The 21,397-nt window shown below is 48.8% G+C and overlaps 1 protein-coding gene across 12 annotated transcripts in view; it reads right to left on the bottom strand.

Moving 5' to 3' along the window:
- The window catches only part of LOC146869555 (stAR-related lipid transfer protein 3-like), a 160,864-nt gene that overhangs the window by 34,417 nt on the left and 105,050 nt on the right, over positions 1-21,397 (bottom strand). For all 12 annotated transcript variants that reach the window (XM_085605422.1, XM_085605247.1, XM_085605994.1 and 9 more), the window contains 5 exons: positions 7,769-7,886; positions 4,445-4,543; positions 3,954-4,009; positions 2,415-2,507; positions 636-698 (listed from right to left, as the gene is read on the bottom strand). In XM_085605422.1, the coding sequence (XP_085461548.1) occupies positions 636-698; positions 2,415-2,507; positions 3,954-4,009; positions 4,445-4,543; positions 7,769-7,886 (429 nt within the window). The remainder of the gene's footprint in view (positions 1-635; positions 699-2,414; positions 2,508-3,953; positions 4,010-4,444; positions 4,544-7,768; positions 7,887-21,397) is intronic.

The raw sequence follows: 21,397 nt of genomic DNA, 5'->3' as shown, positions 1-21,397 counted from the left end.
TTGTAGTACACAAATAGATACACCTGATTATATACAAGCTAACTATAACAACCCCCAACGGAAGACTCAATCTGAGGTCAAGTAAGATGTTTTAACAGTTTGCCTTGTGCAGTCCACCTTTACAGAGAAAGGCTAGCGGGCTTGCATCAATGCTACGCACTCAAACCTTAGTTAGCACCAGAAATCCACGCAGAACTCCAAAACTACATTAATGCAGCACACTTGGGGCCGTTCGAGTTTACTGGGCTCAAAAGGCAGGATACACAAGGATTGATGGTGGCTAGAGACCAGGGACCGATGGGCTTTCTGAAGGAAATAGGAACTGGCCGGTTGTATTTTGGGAGGCGATGATAGAGGACGTAATATTGTACATCTGCATGATGAACGAGTTAAGAAATGTCCAGATGGATCTTGGGATGGGGTCATTTATGAAAGAAAGAATGCACCTGCATATGAACGCTGCGTGAACTGTAGGAGCTCATCTGTTCATCTGCACTGTGAAAGGGTGTGGGTTAGCCATGGAGATAAGCAGTAGTTAAGGCCTCAGCTGGTTAAGGAAAGAGAATACCCAGGTAGGTGCGACATGGAGTAGAAAAGTAAGCCGGTGTTCTGTGGGAAGAGGAGGGTATCCTTACCTTCAAGATGAAGGACTTGCCATAGAACGGTGTTTCGATGGTGTACACAACATCTCCCACTTCCTGAATAACGAAAAAACACACAGAACATATTAAAGGAGACTGCACTATAAGGAAATGTAGGTGCGGAAGATCAAAACTGACTCTGGTTTCACAAACGCTTCCTGTTTGAGCCCAGTGCAGCGCAACATCAGACAGGTAGGAGGAGGAGCATCCGGTGGGCCACGTCAGCCGTGAAAGAAGGTGGGCCACGTCAGCCGTGAAAGAAGGTGGGCCATGTCAGCCGTGAAAGAAGGTGGGCCACGTCAGCTGTGAAAAAAGGTGGGCCACTTCAGGAGTGAAAAAAGGTGGGCCACTTCAGGAATGAAAAAAGGTGGGCCACTTCAAGGTGGGCCACTTCAGGAAGGAAAAAATGTGGGCCACTTCAGGAATGAAAAAAGGTGGGCCACTTCAAGGTGGGCCACTTCAGGAATGAAAAAAGGTGGGCCACTTCAAGGTGGGCCACTTCAGGATTGAAAAAAGGTGGGCTACTTCAGGAATGAAAAAAGGTGGGCCACTTCAGGAATGAAAAAAGGTGGGCCACTTCAGGAATGAAAAAAGGTGGGCCACTTCAGTCGTACATAAAATATAAGCACTCACTGACCGGTTCAGCTAAGCGGGAGGATGAGCCACTCGTGGCCGATTTAACAGGCAGGCAAGGGCAAACATCCGGGAAAGAATGAACGTATTTGTGTTTACACTTACACATCTCTGATACAACGCAGGGCGTGGAGCATTTGCACTATATGCTGGGTGGTGGTAAACGTCTGCTGGTCTCCTTTGGGGGCTAACTGCCTTATTCTACATGTGGTTAGGAGTAACAGTTTGTTATGGTCTAGGAGAAACACCGGCACAGTCCAGAAGCCTAGTTTGTCTCCGCAACTAATTGCCTGGTCTTTCTTCACCCTTGCTCCTTCTGGAGTCTCTTCCTCCAATAAGGAGTTTGTTAAACGCAAGGAACATCTATGCCTAGTAGATAATACCTCTAAAATCCCACTATATCTGTGGAGTGGGTCTACTACATTTCAGCTTTTGTCCCCTCTGCACTGCCCCACGTGTATACCCTCTTCCTTACAAACCATTCATGGTTCATCGATGATTCAGACCTGTAGACTGGGGCAGACATGCCAACGAAGCTGCTAAATACCAATTCTATTTCCATCCAAGTTTGCACATTTTCAAATAGTGGTCTAAGTTGGTTCTAGGGATTTCAAGGTGGTAGGAGAGACCGGCCCCCTAAACTCCTGGAAACTTGTGTGCCACTCGGTGTTATGACTGATCGCCAAGGGACTCGGGTGTAATTTTGTCCCCCGTATCCTATTATCTTTGTATTAGTGGCTCATCAGAAATAAATCCTAATGGCGACTGCGCCTTGAACCTATATTTATTGACTGCATTCAGGAACAGGCTCTGCACCTGGATGGCTTCAAGCCCATCTCCTGGAACTGGATTGGTGGACCACAATTCTACAATGAATTTACAAGCAGGATTGATTAACCAAAATATCTAAAAGAAAAAGCTAATTACTCTTAAATACTCCTCCAGTTGCAGATACAAGGCACCTGCAGATGTGTAATGTAGAAAGGGGACTTGACAATTCTACAACTTGCTGGAGGAAAGAGGGGAAATGCAGCAAGAAAAGGACTCTAAGAGATTTCATCAAAAGGGCTGCCCTTCCCAAGAAAATACATGATCTGATCATACACATTCTGCCACAGATCCCCATCGGTATTCACTCACGTTGCTTTTCTCGAATCTCCAGATGGCCTCTTGTGCCAGGATCTGCTCGACCACTTCCAAGGACTCCTTGCCTTGCTGCACATACCCTCGTTCCTGAAACACAGGGGTTGGTTATTCTTGGGGTTGGTTGGGACAGAGACCCGCTTCACAAAACCAGGCAGAGCATGCAGTGCTGCCCGGCACCATATATGACATATCCGGGAAGGGACAAACCGGGGAACTTTGAACACCCCTCTGTTTTCTTTGGTTTCATATTTCACATTTTAGATTCCTACAACCTACACTTCTAGATGACTGTGCAGGTGAAGTACAAACGTTTTATGGATACTAGAAGGAACATGGCTATGTAATTGTAAGCTTTATTGTTTAGTTAATTAAACCATTACAATAGATAATATCTACAAAGAGTAAAAACAATTGTCAGACAAAATTCTTTAAAAAAAACTTGTGTATAAAAACATGTACAAATGAGATATTTGTAAACAATCGGTCAGTTTAATACATTTTGTGTTTGCTGATACGCAACAGTTCTACTGCTTAAAATATGTACATTAAAGTTTACTGAGGCAATCAGCGCATTCCAGGACTCTTCTCAAGCAACTCTCGGACTGCAGAGCGGGAGCGGCCTGTTGGGTTTGACTTTGCATTTCCACCCAGAGCTCATTGATAGACCCCGCCTGAGTATGGCCACATGTTTGCGCATCTTGCCATGACCCAGGAGCAGAATTTGAAAAACAGATGCTGGAAGCTTCCTGACATGGCTATGGCCCTAAGGCATTACTCAAACTAGTGTCCCTTACAAAGCAACATACCAGTTACCTCTAAATGTCCTAAATAAAGGTGATCTGGGATCCAATGTCAATCATTTGGCTAGACAAGCTGCATAACTGGTTGATATTCAAATCAAGTGGAATTCTTTTTTCACCTGGCTGTTCTCTAGACTGAGAAGTCTCCTTTATTCACTAGTTCCACTGTCTAAGACAATAATTAATCCTAACTATTTTATCTGGACCTTTTTCCTACCAAATTCAAGTCAGAATATGTGCTAGAAAGAAAATACTCGTGAAAAAATAAAGTGGATATTTTGTAAATCATAAATTGATTTAAGTCACCGCTCACACATCACACATAAACAGGTCTAAAGGAAATGCAAATACACCTGCTGACACATTTCTTCCACAAACACCACTGCAAAGATAACTTTTTTGATATGGGGTTCTTCAGAAATGTTAGCACGAGGTAAAAATAGTTGGAACCCATCACTTACCCCTTTGCGATCGCATTCTGCTTGGAAGCCCAGCTTGCTAGACCCGAGCTAGTGGTAGAGAGGAGAAGAGAGGCCCACCTGGCTAAGACTACTTGGAAAGCCGAAGGAGAAGTAAGAGTGGAAGAAACGAACACTCCTCTAAGCTTTTAATATGGTTTTACTACTCTCAACATTGCATCTTTTCAGCCAGCAGGGCAGTTTCTTCTCCTAAAATACTGGAGATTCCGCCAGAGTATCTGTTCCTTCAACCATGAGCAAACCCAACAATTTACCTGAGCTGTGACTGCTTGTCCCCCTGTCCCGCCATCATCAGACTCATTGTCAGATCCTAAAAAAGGCAGAGACACAGGTCACAAGACAGATACCGGCCAGTATACCAAAAGATACAGACCTCTGAAGTTCTCTTGTGCTAGAGGACATTTTCTCACACAAGGGGTGTTTTTTTAAAAAACTGGAACACTGGAGTAGAGACCTCTGGTAATAATTCATAGCTGGTGCAACATGGTCTGATGGAAAGGGAGGCAAGATCACTTGAACAATTCCGCACAACCCGAAAGGGATAGGTTTTCACTAGCACAATGGGAAAGTCTACGATCATACATGGCATTTCCAACTCCAGGGCAAGGACGCATCACAGAGGATCCAATGAGATCTTCTTGCCCGGGGTTTGGGTGCACAAGACCGCCACAGTAGATCCCAGTAGTGCAGTCACACATCAGCTGCTCCACATTCGTTTAGGTTTCTAGAGGCATCCCCTTCTCACCTGCAAAGGACTCCGGGGGAGAGTAGAACTGTCCATCTGAGATGGCGCGAGGGTAAAGCAGGGGCCGATGATTGGCCGCAGACTGTGTCGCCAGATACCCTACAACCAACAACAATTAACAAAATGAAAGGGCGCACGTGCACAGATTTAATGACGCTTCCGCCTCTATCTTTAATGGTCATTACACAATGAAAGTTGAAGTTTGGTGAAATTACTCCTCCTAGAAACCCAACTCCCATCATCCTTTGCCAGCAAGGAGCCCAGACACCACTGCCCCAGTAATCCAGGATAGAACTTGCAAGCATCTCACATAAGTAAAGAAATTCAATAAAAATGTACTTAAAAATACACTTCTGAAAATAACCTTCCCTGAAAGGGTAAACAAGAGACATATTTAATACAGCAGATGCAGCATCACAGGTCCACGGCCATCCCCGTAACGTCTTCCAGGAGCAGCCGGTGTGTATACAGGGAGGCTGGGGCACGAGGGCAGATGCTAAAGGTGCAGGCCTCCTCTTGTCTGGGGTGAAGTGCTCTGAAACCCAATTATGGCTCCTCAAAGGGCCTGATTGGGTGGTAAAGGATAGTTTTCAAGCGAATGTATTGTATTGTAATTGCATTTATATAGCGCTCACTACCCCTGACAAGGTGGCAAAGCGCTTTTCGGAGAGTAGCACGCTACTCCGGAGCCCATAAAGGATTAATTTTGAATTAGTATAGTGAAATATGAAAGTAATTTGAGTGGTGGATAGGTTACTCAGTTATTTGGATTTCAGAAGGATAGCGTAGGGATAGGAGAGGAGAAAAAAAGGTTTTTATTTATATAGCGCTTGTTACCCGGGATGGAGTGTTGAAGCGCTTTTTCGGGTAATGTGTAGCAGCCTCTGAAATAGTACTTCAAATCCGTGCACCCCCATCTCCTAGACCTCTGATATTAATATACTTTGGCTACACAGGGGCCAGATTAAGCCTCACCATCTCCCCAATGGCAGTAGTGTCATACCTCCCCAATGGCAGTGGTGTCATGCCTTCCCAATGGCAGTGGTGTCATGCCTCCCCATCTCCCCAATGGCAGTAGTGCCATGCATCTCCATCTCCCCAATGGCAGTAGTGTCATGCCTCCCCAATGGAAGTAGTGGCATGTCACCCCATCTTTCCCAAAGCCAGCAGTGTCATGTCTCCCCATCTCCCAAATGGCAGTAGTGTCATGCCTCCCCATCTCCCCAAAAGGCAGTAGTGTCATGCCTCCCCAATGGCAGTGGTGTCATGCCTTCCCAATGGCAGTGGTGTCATGCCTCCCCATCTCCCCAATGGCAGTAGTGCCATGCATCTCCATCTCCCCAATGGCAGTAGTGTCATGCCTCCCCAATGGAAGTAGTGGCATGTCACCCCATCTTTCCCAAAGCCAGCAGTGTCATGTCTCCCCATCTCCCAAATGGCAGTAGTGTCATGCCTCCCCATCTCCCCAAAAGGCAGTAGTGTCATGCCTCCCCAATAGCAGTAGTGCCATGTCTCCCCAATGGCAGTAGTGTCATGCCTCCTCATCTCCCCAATGGCAGTAGTGACATGCCTCCACAATGGCAGTAGTGTCATGCCTCCCCAATGGCAGTAGTGTCATGTCTCCCCAATGGCAGTAGTGTCATGCCTCCTCATCTCCCCAATGGCAGTAATGTCATGCCTCCCCAATGGCAGTAGTGTCATGCCTCCCCATCTTTCCAATGGCAGTAGTGTCATGCCTCCCCAATGGCAGTAGTGTCATGCCTCCCCAATGGCAGTAGTATCATGCCTCCCCAATGGCAGTAGTGTCATGCCTCCCCAATGGCAGTAGTGTCATGTCTCCCCAATGGCAGTAGTGTCATGCCTCCCCAATGGCAGTAGTGTCATGCCTCCCCAATGGCAGTAGTGTCATGTCTCCCCAATGGCAGTAGTGTCATGCCTCCCCAATGGCAGTAGTGTCATGCCTCCCCAATGGCAGTAGTGTCATGCGTCCCCAATGGCAGTAGTATCATGCCTCCCCAATGGCAGTAGTGGCATGCCTCCCCAAATGGCAGTAGTGTCATGCCTCCTCATCTCCCCAATGGCAGTAGTGCCATGCCTCCCCAATGGCAGTAGTGGCATGTCTCCCCAATGGCAGTAGTGGCATGCCTCCTCAATGGCAGTAGTGGCATGCCTCCCCAATGGCAGTGGTGTCATGCCTCCCCAATGGCAGTAGTGTCATGCCTCCCCATCTTTCAAATGGCAGTAGTGTCATGCCTCCCCAATGGCAGTGGTGTCATGCCTCCCCAATGGCAGTAGTGGCATGTCTCCCCAATGGCAGTAGTGTCATGCCTCCCCAATGGCAGTAGTGGCATGCCTCCCCAATGGCAGTAGTGGCATGTCTCCCCAATGGCAGTAGTGGCATGTCTCCCCAATGGCAGTGGTGTAGGTCACCCCATTCTCCCCCATGGCAGTCTTGTAATGTCTCCCCATACCCCCAATGGTAGTAATGCCATGTCACCTCGTCTCCCCAATGGCAGCAATGTCATGTCTCCCCGTCTCCCCCAAAGGCAGTAGTGTCATGCCTCCCCAATGGCAGTAGTGTCATGCCTCCCCAATGGCAGTAGTGTCATGCCTCCCCAATGGCAGTAGTGTCATGCCTCCCCAATGGCAGTAGTGTCATGCCTCCCCAATGGCAGTAGTGTCATGCCTCCCCAATGGCAGTAGTGTCATGTCTTCCCAATGGCAGTAGTGTCCTGCCTCCCCAATGGCAGTAGTGTCCTGCCTCCCCAATGGCAGTAGTGTCATGCCTCCCCAATGGCAGTAGTGGCATGCCTCCCCAATGGCAGTACTGTCATGCCTCCTCATCTCCCCAATGGCAGTAGTGTCATGTCTCCCCAATGGCAGTAGTGTCATGCCTCCTCATCTCCCCAATGGCAGTAGTGTCATGCCTCCCCAATGGCAGTGGTGTCATGTCTCCCCAATGGCAGTGGTGTCATGTCTCCCCAATGGCAGTAGTGTCATGCCTCCTCATCTCCCCAATGGCAGTAGTGTCATGCCTCCTCATCTCCCCAGTGTCAGTAGTGTCATGTCTCCCCAATGGCAGTAGTGTCATGCCTCCTCATCTCCCCAATGGCAGTAGTGTCATGCCTCCTCATCTCCCCAGTGGCAGTAGTGTCATGTCTCCCCAATGGCAGTAGTGTCATGCCTCCTCATCTCCTCAATGGCAGTAGTGTCATGTTAGTTGGGCCAGCTGGCTTCAGTTATACTGGCCCATACTTATCGGCAAGGATGGCATGAATCCAGGAAACAAAACACACAGCGCTCCCAGCCCACCAGCCAACTCACATTTCTCCTCCGCGGCTTCCTGAGATAAGACTTTGAAATCAAGGAACCAGGTTTCCAACCAAGCGATGACGAAGGACACGATGGGAAGGAGGTAGCCGAACGCCCCTTTTGAGAGAAGCTGCAATGGAGGAAGTTACACAAGACATGAGATGCGTCACTTGGATTGGCTATCTGTTATGACGAAAATGTTGCCTCAGCAACAATGTTGAGAGCAGGACAACATATTCATTCACTTACCTGCCTTCACTCAAGAGCTCGGTTGGATCTCAGCACAACTTCTATAAATACAAAAAGTGACTGGTGCCAACTCTGCAGCTTAGGTGCATTATTTGTGCATTTGTGTCCAATGGTGCCAGGAGAATGGACACAAGACTCTCTCCTACTGAGGGATCCATTCGCCTCAGCTGCACGTGGGACATTCCAATGTAGCAGACAGTGAAGAGCACAAGGGCAGGTGCTGGGAACCTCTTCGTTTAGTTTACACTCTTCCAAGAGAAGTAGTTAGTACAGGGAGGATATAGTCATGCCCAATGCTTCCAACTAAACAGGCAGCTATAGAGCTAGAAACATGTCGCCGTAGATCAAATATAGCAATGCCGAAAGCAATCCGAGCTAGAATCGATTCTTACCTTGGAAAGTGTGTGGGCTGAAAAAACCCGAAGTCACACTAACCACCACAACAGTGTTTCAACAGCCTGACCCTACAGATTAGAAATGTAAAACAATGTATATACATGCGCAATAAAAACATCAGAACTACTCTGGCAGGGCAAAGAGCCGTGGCTATGCCCAGACGAGGAGCGACCCGCAGATGAAGCATGCCACCTAGTGCGGGTTAGGGTTTGTGTCCTCTTGAATTGCGACAAAGGGGACAGTAGGGGTGGATTTTAAATTGCACATAACGTATTTATAATACAAAGAGCGGTGGTTGGGGGTATGTGTGGAATAATTCAGTACAGGGGTGGCAACCTTGACCCCTTTGAAATGACGCTGCTCTTTCTCTCCCTTTTACTGCGCCCCATCATCATGGATGCAGACAGAATTAAAAGGATGCGGGGATTCTGGCCGGCCCCACTCTGGGGTCTCTGGTGCTGCACCACCAAACTAGTCAACTGGAAAGACACTGCGACTCAACACACCAAATACTTTGTGCCTAGTGTTCAGAGGATGACTTGCTCAGTCTTACAACTGCAGGGACAAAGCATATGATTTTAGGGAGGACCTAGAGGCTCCATGATGGAAGAAAATAGCCCGGCGCGTACTGCGTTGGTCTCTGATCTGGACTGGAACCCCAGGTGCTGAAGGATTCAAGCCTTAACCTGTCATCATCAGTACTCGGTGGACTGTACAAGGGAAAGAATTCCTCAAAGTCATAGGAATCTCTGCTTCCCAAGTAGCGTACGTTCACCTACCCTCTCCACCGAGTCCGAGTTAATGACCGATTAGGGTAGTTCCTGACATCAACAGGTATTGAGTCTAAATTTGTAGACAATTTACAACCCCAACCTGAATAGGTCCATACATTGTAGATATAATATATTTTTTTAAGGTCCTGAAGAATCGCGAGTAGAGATACTCATTGCGAGAAACATGTTGACCAACTCCTGACAGCTACATGCCACTTTAATTAGGGACATTACACCCGTATGAGTGCTATGTACACACGTTTTTAATCCTAGGTAGGAGGCCACCAGGATAAAATTTGTTTTCACCTGGCACTCCTTACCTCTTTTTAACAACACTACCCCATATCTAAAATTACCAGGCCCCACACCCGCACTTCACCAATACGGCAGTCGGATAAAAGATCTCCGCTAAAGTGCCCCTTCGAGGGAGCCCGTCGGGCATTGCACCGCCGGCCCGACGAGGAGCAGCCCAAATGATGAAGCATGACACCTGCAAGGGTGTGTGAGGGCATTCAAATCCGACATATGGATTTTCTAATTAGGTCTACACGGTGCTTCTAGGTTATGTCAGCCTTCTTGTTGACACCATTCTTCCTTTTTGAGGAACTATAGGAACACTTGTTGTTATCTCTGTACCAGGGGCCTTGTTCCTTCTGGACCTCCCACTCACTCGTGAGTGGAAAACGGCCTCTCTAGTCCCTCACTTTGTATCCTATTTCCTGCATTTGCCACATAATCCATTGTCTGCTGCATAATTTGCAGATAAAAAAATGCAGTGGAAGGCCCTTTCTAAAGGTAGACTGGTCACCTTTCTGTTGCTTATTTCTATATGTGGGTGTTAGTGTGGTACGTATGAGGGGCAATAAAGGCCAGGACAATGTCAACAAGTGTAAAAATAGCACAGTAATGCTATCACAAAAAAAGCATATTTTATAAGGTAACAGTGGTTCTGTCGGGTGAAAGTATTGCTTTTCGCATTAGGCCTAGTCACACATTGTTCAAAAACTATACAACAATTATCATTAAACTGAAAACAACACACAGGACAGTTCAAATTCAAAGTAAATTCTTTATATATGAATTACGTCATTCATATAGGTATACATTAATATTACCCGAAAGGCCGTCAGGCAATAATGTGGTGACACGAGTGACATAGTGAATAATAAGTGCTCGGTGACAGTGTGTGTGATATGTACAGTAGTTTAAAATCGAAATTATTCGAAAGTGGCCAGGGAAGTGCAAAAAATCAAGCTGCGCAATGGAAGGGTTCTTTCTTTGGCGCAGATTCTATGCAAAGGTCCACGGAATAGTCGACGTTTCGACCCTAGTACTGCACTCTTGGAAGGTCAGTGCGGGTCTTCATCAGGACTTGAAAATAAGCGAGACGGCCTCAAAAAGAGAAATTGATTCTCAGAATGGTCTAAGTCTATGGAGTGGGTGAGTATCCAGCATATGTCTCAGGATAATCTTGTGGATGGGACGACTTAGGGCTCCATCAATGTGTCTAGTGGCGGTATCTATTGGCTTGCGAAGCGCTGTCTAAGTTCAAGCCCTTCTGTCTCCTTAATGTGGGTTAATTGGCTTCTTCAGACGAAGTTTATTTCTTATTCGGAAGAACGAACCGCTGGCCTCTGGGTCCTGGCTCGTATGCTTGAATCGGTATCTGTTGGCTTGCGAAGCGCTGTCTAAGTTCTGTCTCCTTAATGTGGGTAAAATGGCTTCTTCAGACGAAATTATTCTTATTCGGAAGAACGAACCGCCGGCCTCTGGGTCCTGGCTCGTATGATTTAATCAGCATAATTCACCTTTGCTTGCTGCAGAATCTAGTCAACCATGCTGCATAATTTGGCCTTCTCCGTTCCGCATAATTCCAATGGCCCTGTTTATAGTGCTGTGAGGTCCCAGCCTGTGGCAGAAAGCACTGTGAATATGTAAGTCATTATTTTAAATCAGTATTCACATACGCTAAGCTAGTCTGCTGCAAAACGATGCAGTGATTGAGATAAAACAAGTTCTTACAAAATATACTTTTTAATAATAAGTAATCAAACTGTATCTAATGCAGACATTTTTGTAAGTGTCTCCACTATTCCAGATTCCAGCTTATAACTCCTTTACATTACATCTTAAAAAGAATAGATCTTTGCCACCATAAAGCTTTAAGCAGATCCACTGGAATTATTCAGCAGAAGAGGACAACATTATGCGGCACGTTTGACTAAATTATACAGCAAGAAAAGGTAAATTATGCGGCACAATGTGCCTCATTTTATGGTTAGCATTACTTCATTTTTTATCATTTTAACTCACGGTAACGCTGTCAGGGGAACTATTTCACCTCATTAGTACCAGTTTAACACCCAAATACAGCAGTAAGTAACTACAAGATTACCAGTCAATCTTTGCAAAAGGCTTTCCACTGCTCCGAAAACTTTGTCATGCTTTAAGTAACTTTTGTTCCGTTTGAGCTAGAATTAAGTTTTTTTGGTTGAAATCTGCAGATTATGTAGCAAATGCAGTAAACTGATAATTATGTGGAAAACGCTGCTGCTGCAGAAACTCATAATTCCAGTGGCCCTAGCTTTAAGTGACTCAATCAATCAATGGCTGGTAAGAAGGCTGGTTTCTTTTTTTTAACTTTCTGCACTACCACCACACACTTCGATTTCAGGCAGAGGCATCTCAAAGTCCGTATTAACCATTCAGGGGCAGTTTTTTTTTGTGAAAGCTGAGTCCATGAGGTGGCAGGTAGGTCAGCAGGGTTGCATTCAGATGCAGAGCCCTAATCCTCTTGATCCTTGGGGCTCACAGTAATGGTCCAGGAGAAAGAGGAAAGGAGCGCGATTCATAGATATTGACAAAGAGAACGCCCAGAATAGGGAGCACTGTATACGGACTCATTTTTATGTTTACAAATGGCCAGAGACCACTTCTTCAGAGAGATACCCCAAAGAAGGGGACAATAAGTGTTTTTTTTTTTTTTAAAGGGACATTCATTAGTGAAGCTGGTACTGCTGCCAAGTGTGAAAGTGACCACTGCTGGTTATCATAAAGGAGCAGATGTAGCAGTACTGGGGCCCAGGGATTTGGGGGCCCACTGCATCACAATTATGACGGTCTACCTTTAAAAAAAGGGGCATCAGAGCTTATTGTCCTTTCAAGCATTAGGACAGAAGTGATGATCCATCATGGAGGGGAAGAGGTAAAAGAGGCAGAGGAGATAGCCTGCTACTCAGGACTGCAGTTATCATTAGTGCAGCAGGTATAGTTGCATTGGGGTCAAAGAGTGTGAGGGGCTCACAACAACCCAATTATGGGGAGCAGTTTGTTTAGGATATCTGTTTTTGTTTGATGCATTTGCTGTTTTATAAGTCTTATACTTGGTGCGGTTCTTAAGCTATAGAAAACGTATTCCTGAAATCATCTCATAAGCTCCTCTCCCTGCACGCAGCCATGTCCCTTCCGCTCCCCCAATCCTTGCCATAAAGTTTTGGAGGGGGGCCCGACCTCAAAACATTTTGCTTAGGGGGGGCTCAGAGTAAAAAAGTTTGAAGACCTCTGCCCTAGAAGCACTGCACAGTCCTCGCAATGCAGGGGGCAGCTCCTGACCCCTAGAAGCACTTCACAGCCCTCACTCACAATGCACGGGCCAGCTCCTGCAATAGGAAGTTGTGCATCGCTATCACAATGCATAAGGTTTCTCCTGAACCCCTACAGAACAGCCCATTCACAATGCATGGGGCAGCTCCTGACCCCTAGAAGCCCTGCACAGCCGTCACTAGCAATGCACAGGGCAGCTCCTCACCCCTAGAAGCACCGCACAGCCCTCACTTGTAATGCATAGGACAGCTCCTCACCCTAGAAGCACTGCACTGCCCTCACAATGCACGGGCAGCTCCGGACACCTAGAAGCACTGCACAGCCCTCACTCACAATGCACGGGCCAGCTCCTGCACCATGGAGTTGTGCACCGCTGTCACAATGCATGGGGTATCCCCTGACCCCCTACAGAACAGCCCTTTATCAATGTACGGGGCTCTCACTATTAATGCATAGGACAGCCCTTGCCCCCTAGAAGCACTGCACAGACCTCTCTCGCAATGCACGAGGCAGCTCATGACCGTAGAACGCTGCACAGCCCTCACGCGCAATGCACAGGGGAGTTCCTGACCCCCAGAAGCACTGCACAGTCCTCACTCACAATACACAAGGCAGCTTCTGACTCGCAGAAGCACTACACAGTCTTCACTCACAATGAACGGGGCAGCCATTGCCCCCTAGAAGCACTACACAGCCCTCACTTGCAATGCACCAGATCGCTCCTGACCCCAAAAAGCACCGCACAGCCCTCACTCACAATGCACAGGGTGGCTCCTGACCCTAGAATCACTGCGCAGCCCTCACTCAAAATGCATAAGGGAGCTCCTGACCCTCCAGAACCACCGCACAGCCCTCACTTGTAATGCATAGGACAGCTCCTGACCCTAGAAGCACTGCACAGCCCTCACTCACAATGCTCGGGCAGCTCCTCACCCCTAGAAGCACTGCACTGCCCTCACAATGCTCGGGCAGCTCCTGACCCCCAAGAAGCACCGCACAGCCCTCACTTGTAATGCATTGGACAGCTCCTGACACTAGAAGCCCTGCACAGCCCTCACTCACAATGCTCGGGCAGCTCCTCACCGCTAGAAGCACTGCACAGCCCTCACTTGTAATGCATAGGAAAGCTCCTCACCCTAGAAGCACTGCACAGCCCTCACTCACAATGCTCGGGCAGCTCCTCACCCCTAGAAGCACTGCACAGCCCTCACTTATAATGCATAGGAAAGCTCCTCACCCTAGAAGCACTGCACTGCCCTCACTCACAATGCTCGGGCAGCTCCTCACCCCTAGAAGCACTGCACAGCCTTCACTTGTAATGCATAGGACAGCTCCTGACCCTAGAAGCACTGCACAGCCCTCACTCACAATGCTCGGGCAGCTCCTCACCCCTAGAAGCACAGCACAGCCCTCACTTGTAATGCATAGGACAGCTCCTCACCCTAGAAGCACTGCACTGCCCTCACTCACAATGCTCGGGCAGCTCCTGACCCTAGAAGCACTGCACTGCCCTCACTCACAATGCTCGGGCAGCTCCTCACCCCTAGAAGCACTGCACAGCCTTCACTTGTAATGCATAGGACAGCTCCTGACCCTAGAAGCACTGCACTGCCCTCACTCACAATGCTCGGGCAGCTCCTCACCCCTAGAAGCACTGCACAGCCTTCACTTGTAATGCATAGGACAGCTCCTGACCCTAGAAGCACTGCACTGCCCTCACTCACAATGCTCGGGCAGCTCCTCACCCCTAGAAGCACTGCACAGCCCTCACTTGTAATGCATAGGAAAGCTCCTCACCCTAGAAGCACTGCACAGCCCTCACTCACAATGCTCGGGCAGCTCCTCACCCCTAGAAGCACTGCACAGCCCTCACTTGTAATGCATAGGAAAGCTCCTCACCCTAGAAGCACTGCACTGCCCTCACTCACAATGCTCGGGCAGCTCCTCACCCCTAGAAGCACTGCACAGCCTTCACTTGTAATGCATAGGACAGCTCCTCACCCTAGAAGCACTGCACAGCCCTCACTTGTAATGCATAGGAAAGCTCCTCACCCTAGAAGCACTGCACTGCCCTCACTCACAATGCTCGGGCAGCTCCTCACCCCTAGAAGCACTGCACAGCCTTCACTTGTAATGCATAGGAAAGCTCCTCACCCTAGAAGCACTGCACTGCCCTCACTCACAATGCTCGGGCAGCTCCTCACCCCTAGAAGCACTGCACAGCCTTCACTTGTAATGCATAGGGCAGCTCCTGACCCTAGAAGCACTGCACTGCCCTCACTCACAATGCTCGGGCAGCTCCTCACCCCTAGAAGCACTGCACAGCCCTCACTTGTAATGCACGAGACAGCTCCTGACCCTAGAAGCACTGCACAGCCCTCACTCACAATGCTCGGGCAGCTCCTCACCCCTAGAAGCACCGCACAGCCCTCACTCACAATGCTCGGGCAGCTCCTCACCCCTAGAAGCACTGCACAGCCTTCACTCGTAATGCATAGGACAGCTCCTGACCCTAGAAGCACTGCACTGCCCTCACTCACAATGCTCGGGCAGCTCCTCACCCCTAGAAGCACTGCACAGCCTTCACTTGTAATGCATAGGACAGCTCCTGACCCTAGAAGCACTGCACTGCCCTCACTCACAATGCTCGGGCAGCTCCTCACCCCTAGAAGCACTGCACAGCCCTCACTTGTAATGCATAGGAAAGCTCCTCACCCTAGAAGCACTGCACAGCCCTCACTCACAATGCTCGGGCAGCTCCTCACCCCCCAGAAGCACCGCACAGCCCTCACTTGTAATGCATAGGACAGCTCCTGACCCTAGAAGCACTGCACAGCCCTCACTCACAATGCTCGGGCAGCTCCTCACCCCTAGAAGCACTGCACAGCCCTCACTTGTAATGCATAGGAAAGCTCCTCACCCTAGAAGCACTGCACTGCCCTCACTCACAATGCTCGGGCAGCTCCTCACCCCTAGAAGCACTGCACAGCCTTCACTTGTAATGCATAGGACAGCTCCTGACCCTAGAAGCACTGCGCTGCCCTCACTCACAATGCTCGGGCAGCTCCTCACCCCTAGAAGCACTGCACAGCCCTCACTTGTAATGCATAGGACAGCTCCTCACCCTAGAAGCACTGCACTGCCCTCACAATGCTCGGGCAGCTCCTGACCCCCCAGAAGCACCGCACAGCCCTCACTTGTAATGCATAGGACAGCTCCTGACCCTAGAAGCACTGCACAGCCCTCACTCACAATGCTCGGGCAGCTCCTCACCCCTAGAAGCACTGCACAGCCCTCACTTGTAATGCATAGGACAGCTCCTCACCCTAGAAGCACTGCACAGCCCTCACTTGTAATGCATAGGACAGCTCCTCACCCTAGAAGCACTGCACAGCCCTCACTCACAATGCTCGGGCAGCTCCTCACCCTAGAAGCACTGCACAGCCCTCACTTGTAATGCATAGGACAGCTCCTCACCCTAGAAGCACTGCACTGCCCTCACTCACAATGCTCGGGCAGCTCCTGACCCCCCAGAAGCACCGCACAGCCCTCACTTGTAATGCATGAGACAGCTCCTCACCCTAGAAGCACCGCACAGCCCTCACTCACAATGCTCGGGCAGCTCCTCGCCCCTAGGAGCACTGCACAGCCCTCACTTGTAATGCATAGGACAGCTCCTGACCCCTAGAAGCACTGCACTGCCCTCACTCACAATACTCGGGCAGCTCCTCACCCCTAGAAGCACCGCACAGCCCTCACTTGTAATGCATAGGACAGCTCCTCACCCTAGAAGCACTGCACAGCCCTCACTCACAATGCTCGGGCAGCTCCTGACCCCTAGAAGCACTGCACAGCCCTCACTTGTAATGCATAGGACAGCTCCTCACCCTAGAAGCACTGCACAGCCCTCACTCACAATGCTCGGGCAGCTTCTCACCCCTAGAAGCACTGCACAGCCCTCACTTGTAATGCATAGGACAGCTCCTCACCCTAGAAGCACTGCACTGCCCTCACTCACAATGCTCGGGCAGCTCCTGACCCCCCAGAAGCACCGCACAGCCCTCACTTGTAATGCATAGGACAGCTCCTCACCCTAGAAGCACTGCACAGCCCTCACTCACAATGCTCGGGCAGCTCCTCACCCCTAGAAGCACTGCACAGCCCTCACTTGTAATGCATAGGACAGCTCCTGACCCTAGAAGCACTGCACAGCCCTCACTCACAATGCTCGGGCAGCTCCTCACCCTAGAAGTACTGCACAGCCCTCACTTGTAATGCATAGGACAGCTCCTCACCCTAGAAGCACTGCACTGCCCTCACTCACAATGCTCGGGGCAGCTCCTGTTTACAATCCACAGGGGAGCTGTTACTCGATTGCAGCACCACAGGGCTACAGCTGTTGAAGGCCCTGGTGTCAGCAGAGGTGATCTCACACATGACCCTCAAGGCACAGGGGACCTGCACAAGATGAGGACGATCTGGAGGCCTGCGGGACGCAGACAAGAACAAAGAACGGATATTTTAAAGTAGACTGGGGGTTTGGGATATGAAAGTATAATGCTGCAGCATTAGATCCTCATAAAGTCGCAGAAAGAAGGAAATGAAATCGGAGGTCAGAAGGGAAATTCCCAGTCTGATGAGGAGAGAAAACAATGGTCATGTGTGCTTTAGGGGAAGGGTGCTGCTGCGAGAGTTGCTGTGAAGGGGTCTGGCACTCGCAGGTGCATCACTGTGCGAAGAAAAGAACTGCAGATATCAGGGTCAGTACAGTACCAGAAATGTTACTGCGCAGAGAAAGGAGCTGTAGATCTCACGGCAGGCACTGTACAGGGAGAGCTACTATGCAGAGAAAGGAGCTGTAGATCTCACAGGTGGTGCAGTACAGGGAGAGCTACTGTGCAGAGAAAGGAGCTGTAGATCTCACAGCAGGCACTGTACAGGGAGAGCTAATGTGCAGAGAAAGGAGCTGTAGATCCCACAAGTGGTGCAGTACAGGGAGAGCAACTGTGCAGAGAAAGGAGCTGTAGATCTCACAGGTGGTGCAGTACAGGGAGAGATACTGTGCAGAGAAAGAAGCTGTAGATCTCACATGTGGTGCAGTACAGGGAGAACTACTGTGCAGAGAAAGGAGCTGTAGATCTCACAGCAGGCACTGTACAGGGAGAGCTAATGTGCAGAGAAAGGAGCTGTAGATCCCACAGGTGGTGCAGTACAGGGAGAGCAACTGTGCAGAGAAAGAAGCTGTAGATCTCACAGGTGGTGCAGTACAGAGAGAGCTACTGTACAGAGAAAGGAGCTGTAGCTCTCACAGGTGGTGCAGTACATGGAGAGCAACGGTGCAGAGAATGGAGCTGTAGATCTCACGACAGGCACTGTACATAGAAAGCTACTGTGCAGAGAAAGGAGCTGTAGATCTCACAGGTGGTGCAGTACAGGGAGAACCTCTGTGCAGAGAAAGGGGCTGTAGCTCTCACAGCAGGCACTGTACAGGGAGAGCTAATGTACAGAGAAAGGAGCTGTAGATCTCACGACAGGCACTGTACATAGAAAGCTACTGTGCAGAGAAAGGAGCTGTAGATCTCACAGGTGGTGTAGTACAGGGAGAGCTACTGTGCGGAGGAAGAAGCTGTAGATCTCACAGGTGGTGCAGTACAGGGAGAGCTACTGTGCAGAGAAAGGGGCTGTAGCTCTCACAGCAGACACTGTACAGGGAGAGCTAATGTGCAGAGAAAGGAGCTGTAGATCTCACGACAGGCAATGTACAGAGAAAGCTACTGTGCAGAGAAAGGAGCTGTAGATCTCACAGGTGGTGCAATACAGGGAGAGCAACGGTGCAGAGAATGGAGCTGTAGATCTCACAGGTGGTGCAGTATAGGGAGAGCTACTGTGCAGAGAAAGAAGCTGTAGATCTCACAGGTGGTGCAGTACAGAGAGAGCTACTGTGCAGAGAAAGAAGCTATAGATCTCACAGGTGGTGCAGTACAGGGAGAACCTCTGTGCAGAGAAAGGGGCTGTAGCTCTCACGGCAGGCACTGTACAGAGAAAGCTACTGTGCAGAGAAAGGAGCTGTAGATCTCACAGGTGGTGCAGTACAGGGAGAGCTACTGTGCAGAGAAAGAAGCTGTAGATCTCACAGGTAGTGCAGTACAGGGAGAGCTACTGTGCAGAGAAAAAATCTGTAGATCTCACAGGTGGTGCAGTACAGTGAGAGCTACTGTGCAGAGAAAAAATCCGTAGATCTCACAGGTGGTGCAGTACAGGGAGAGCTACTGTGCAGAGAAAGGAGCTGTAGATCTCACAGGTGGTGCAGTACAGGGAGAGCTACTGTGCAGAGAAAAAAATCTGTAGATCTCACAGGTGGTGCAGTACAGGGAGAGCTACTGTGCAGAGAAAGGAGCTGTAGATCTCAAAGGTGGTGCAGTACATGGAGAGCTACTGCGGAGAGAAAGGAGCTGTAGATCTCATAGGTGGTGCAGTACAGGGAGAGCTACTGTGCAGAGAAAAGAGCTGTAGATCTCACAGGTGGTGCAGTACAGGGAGAGCTACTGTGCAGAGAAAGGGGCTGTAGCTCTCACAGCAGGCACTGTACAAGGAGAGCTAATGTGCAGAGAAAGGAGCTGTAGATCTCACAACAGGCACTGTACAGAGAAAGCTACTGTGCAGAGAAAGGAGCTGTAGATCTCACATGTGGTGAAGTACAGGGAGAGCTACTGTGCAGAGAAAGGAGATGTAGATCTCATAGGTGGTGCAGTACAGGGAGAGCTACTGAGCAGAGAAAAAAGCTGTAGATCTCACAGGTGGTGCAGTACAGGTAGAGCTACTGTGCAGAGAAAAAAGCTGTAGATCTCACAGGTGGTGCAGTACAGGGAGAGCTACTGTGCAGAGAAAGGAGCTGTAGATCTCAAAGGTGGTGCAGTACAGGGAGAGCAACTGTACAGAGAAAGGGGCTGTAGCTCTCACAGCAGGCCGTTTACAGGGAGAGCAACTGTGCAGAGAATGGAGCTGTAGATCTCACAGGTGGTGTAGTACAAGTAGAGCTACTGTGCAGAGAAAGGGGCTGTAGATCTCACAGCAGGCACTGTACAGGGAGAGCTACTGTGCAGAGAAAGGAGCTGTGGCACTGTAAAGGGAGAGCTAATGTGCAGAGAATTGAGCTTTAGATCTCACAGGTGGTGCAGCACATGTAGAGCTGTGGTGCAGGGAAAGGAGCTGTAGCTCTCACAGCAGGCCATGTACAGGGAGAGCTACTGTGCAGAGAAATGAGGTGTAGCTCTCACAGCAGGCCGTGTACAGGGAGAGCTACTGTGCAGAGAAAGGAGCTGCAGCTACAACAGTAGGCCCTGTACGGGGAGAGCTACTGTGCAGAGAAAGGAGCTGTAAATCTCACAAGTGCTGTGGTACAGGGAGAGCTACTGTGCAGAGAACCGAACTGTAGATCTCAGAGCAGCATCGTATGGGAGCGTCATTGTGTAGAGAAAAACTGGCCACATCAGAGGTGGTGAGATAAAACAAGTTCTTACAAAATATACTTTTTAGTAATAAGTAATCAAACTGTATCTAATGCAGACATTTTTGTAAGTGTCTCCACTATTCCAGATTCCAGCTGATAACTCCTTTACATTACATCTTAAAAAGAATAGATCTTTGCCACCATAAAGCTTTAAGCAGATCCACTGGAATTATTCAGCAGAAGAGGACAACATTATGCGGCACGTTTGACTAAATTATACAGCAAGAAAAGGTAAATTATGCGGCACAATGTGCCACATTTTATGGTTAGCATTACTTCATTTTTTATCATTTTAACTCACGGTAACGCTGTCAGGGGAACTATTTCACCTCATTAGTACCAGTTTAACACCCAAATACAGCAGTAAGTAACTACAAGATTACCAGTCAATCTTTGCAAAAGGCTTTCCACTGCTCCGAAAACTTTGTCATGCTTTAAGTAACTTTTGTTCCGTTTGAGCTAGAATTAAGTTTTTTTGGTTGAAATCTGCAGATTATGTAGCAAATGCAGTAAACTGATAATTATGTGGAAAACGCTGCTGCTGCAGAAACTCATAATTCCAGTGGCCCTAGCTTTAAGTGACTCAATCAATCAATGGCTGGTAAGAAGGCTGGTTTCTTTTTTTTAACTTTCTGCACTACCACCACACACTTCGATTTCAGGCAGAGGCATCTCAAAGTCCGTATTAACCATTCAGGGGCAGTTTTTTTTTGTGAAAGCTGAGTCCATGAGGTGGCAGGTAGGTCAGCAGGGTTGCATTCAGATGCAGAGCCCTAATCCTCTTGATCCTTGGGGCTCACAGTAATGGTCCAGGAGAAAGAGGAAAGGAGCGCGATTCATAGATATTGACAAAGAGAACGCCCAGAATAGGGAACACTGTATACGGACTCATTTTTATGTTTACAAATGGCCAGAGACCACTTCTTCAGAGAGATACCCCAAAGAAGGGGACAATAAGTGTTTTGTTTTTTTTTAAAGGGACATTCATTAGTGAAGCTGGTACTGCTGCCAAGTGTGAAAGTGACCACTGCTGGTTATCATAAAGGAGCAGATGTAGCAGTACTGGGGCCCAGGGATTTGGGGGCCCACTGCATCACAATTATGACTGTC

The sequence above is a fragment of the Triturus cristatus genome, chromosome 1_1, assembly GCF_964204655.1.
Source record: "Triturus cristatus chromosome 1_1, aTriCri1.1, whole genome shotgun sequence".
NCBI lineage: Eukaryota > Metazoa > Chordata > Amphibia > Caudata > Salamandridae > Triturus > Triturus cristatus.
The sequence above is the reverse complement of the archived record's forward strand: the minus strand, read 5'-3'. Positions and strand labels throughout refer to the sequence as shown.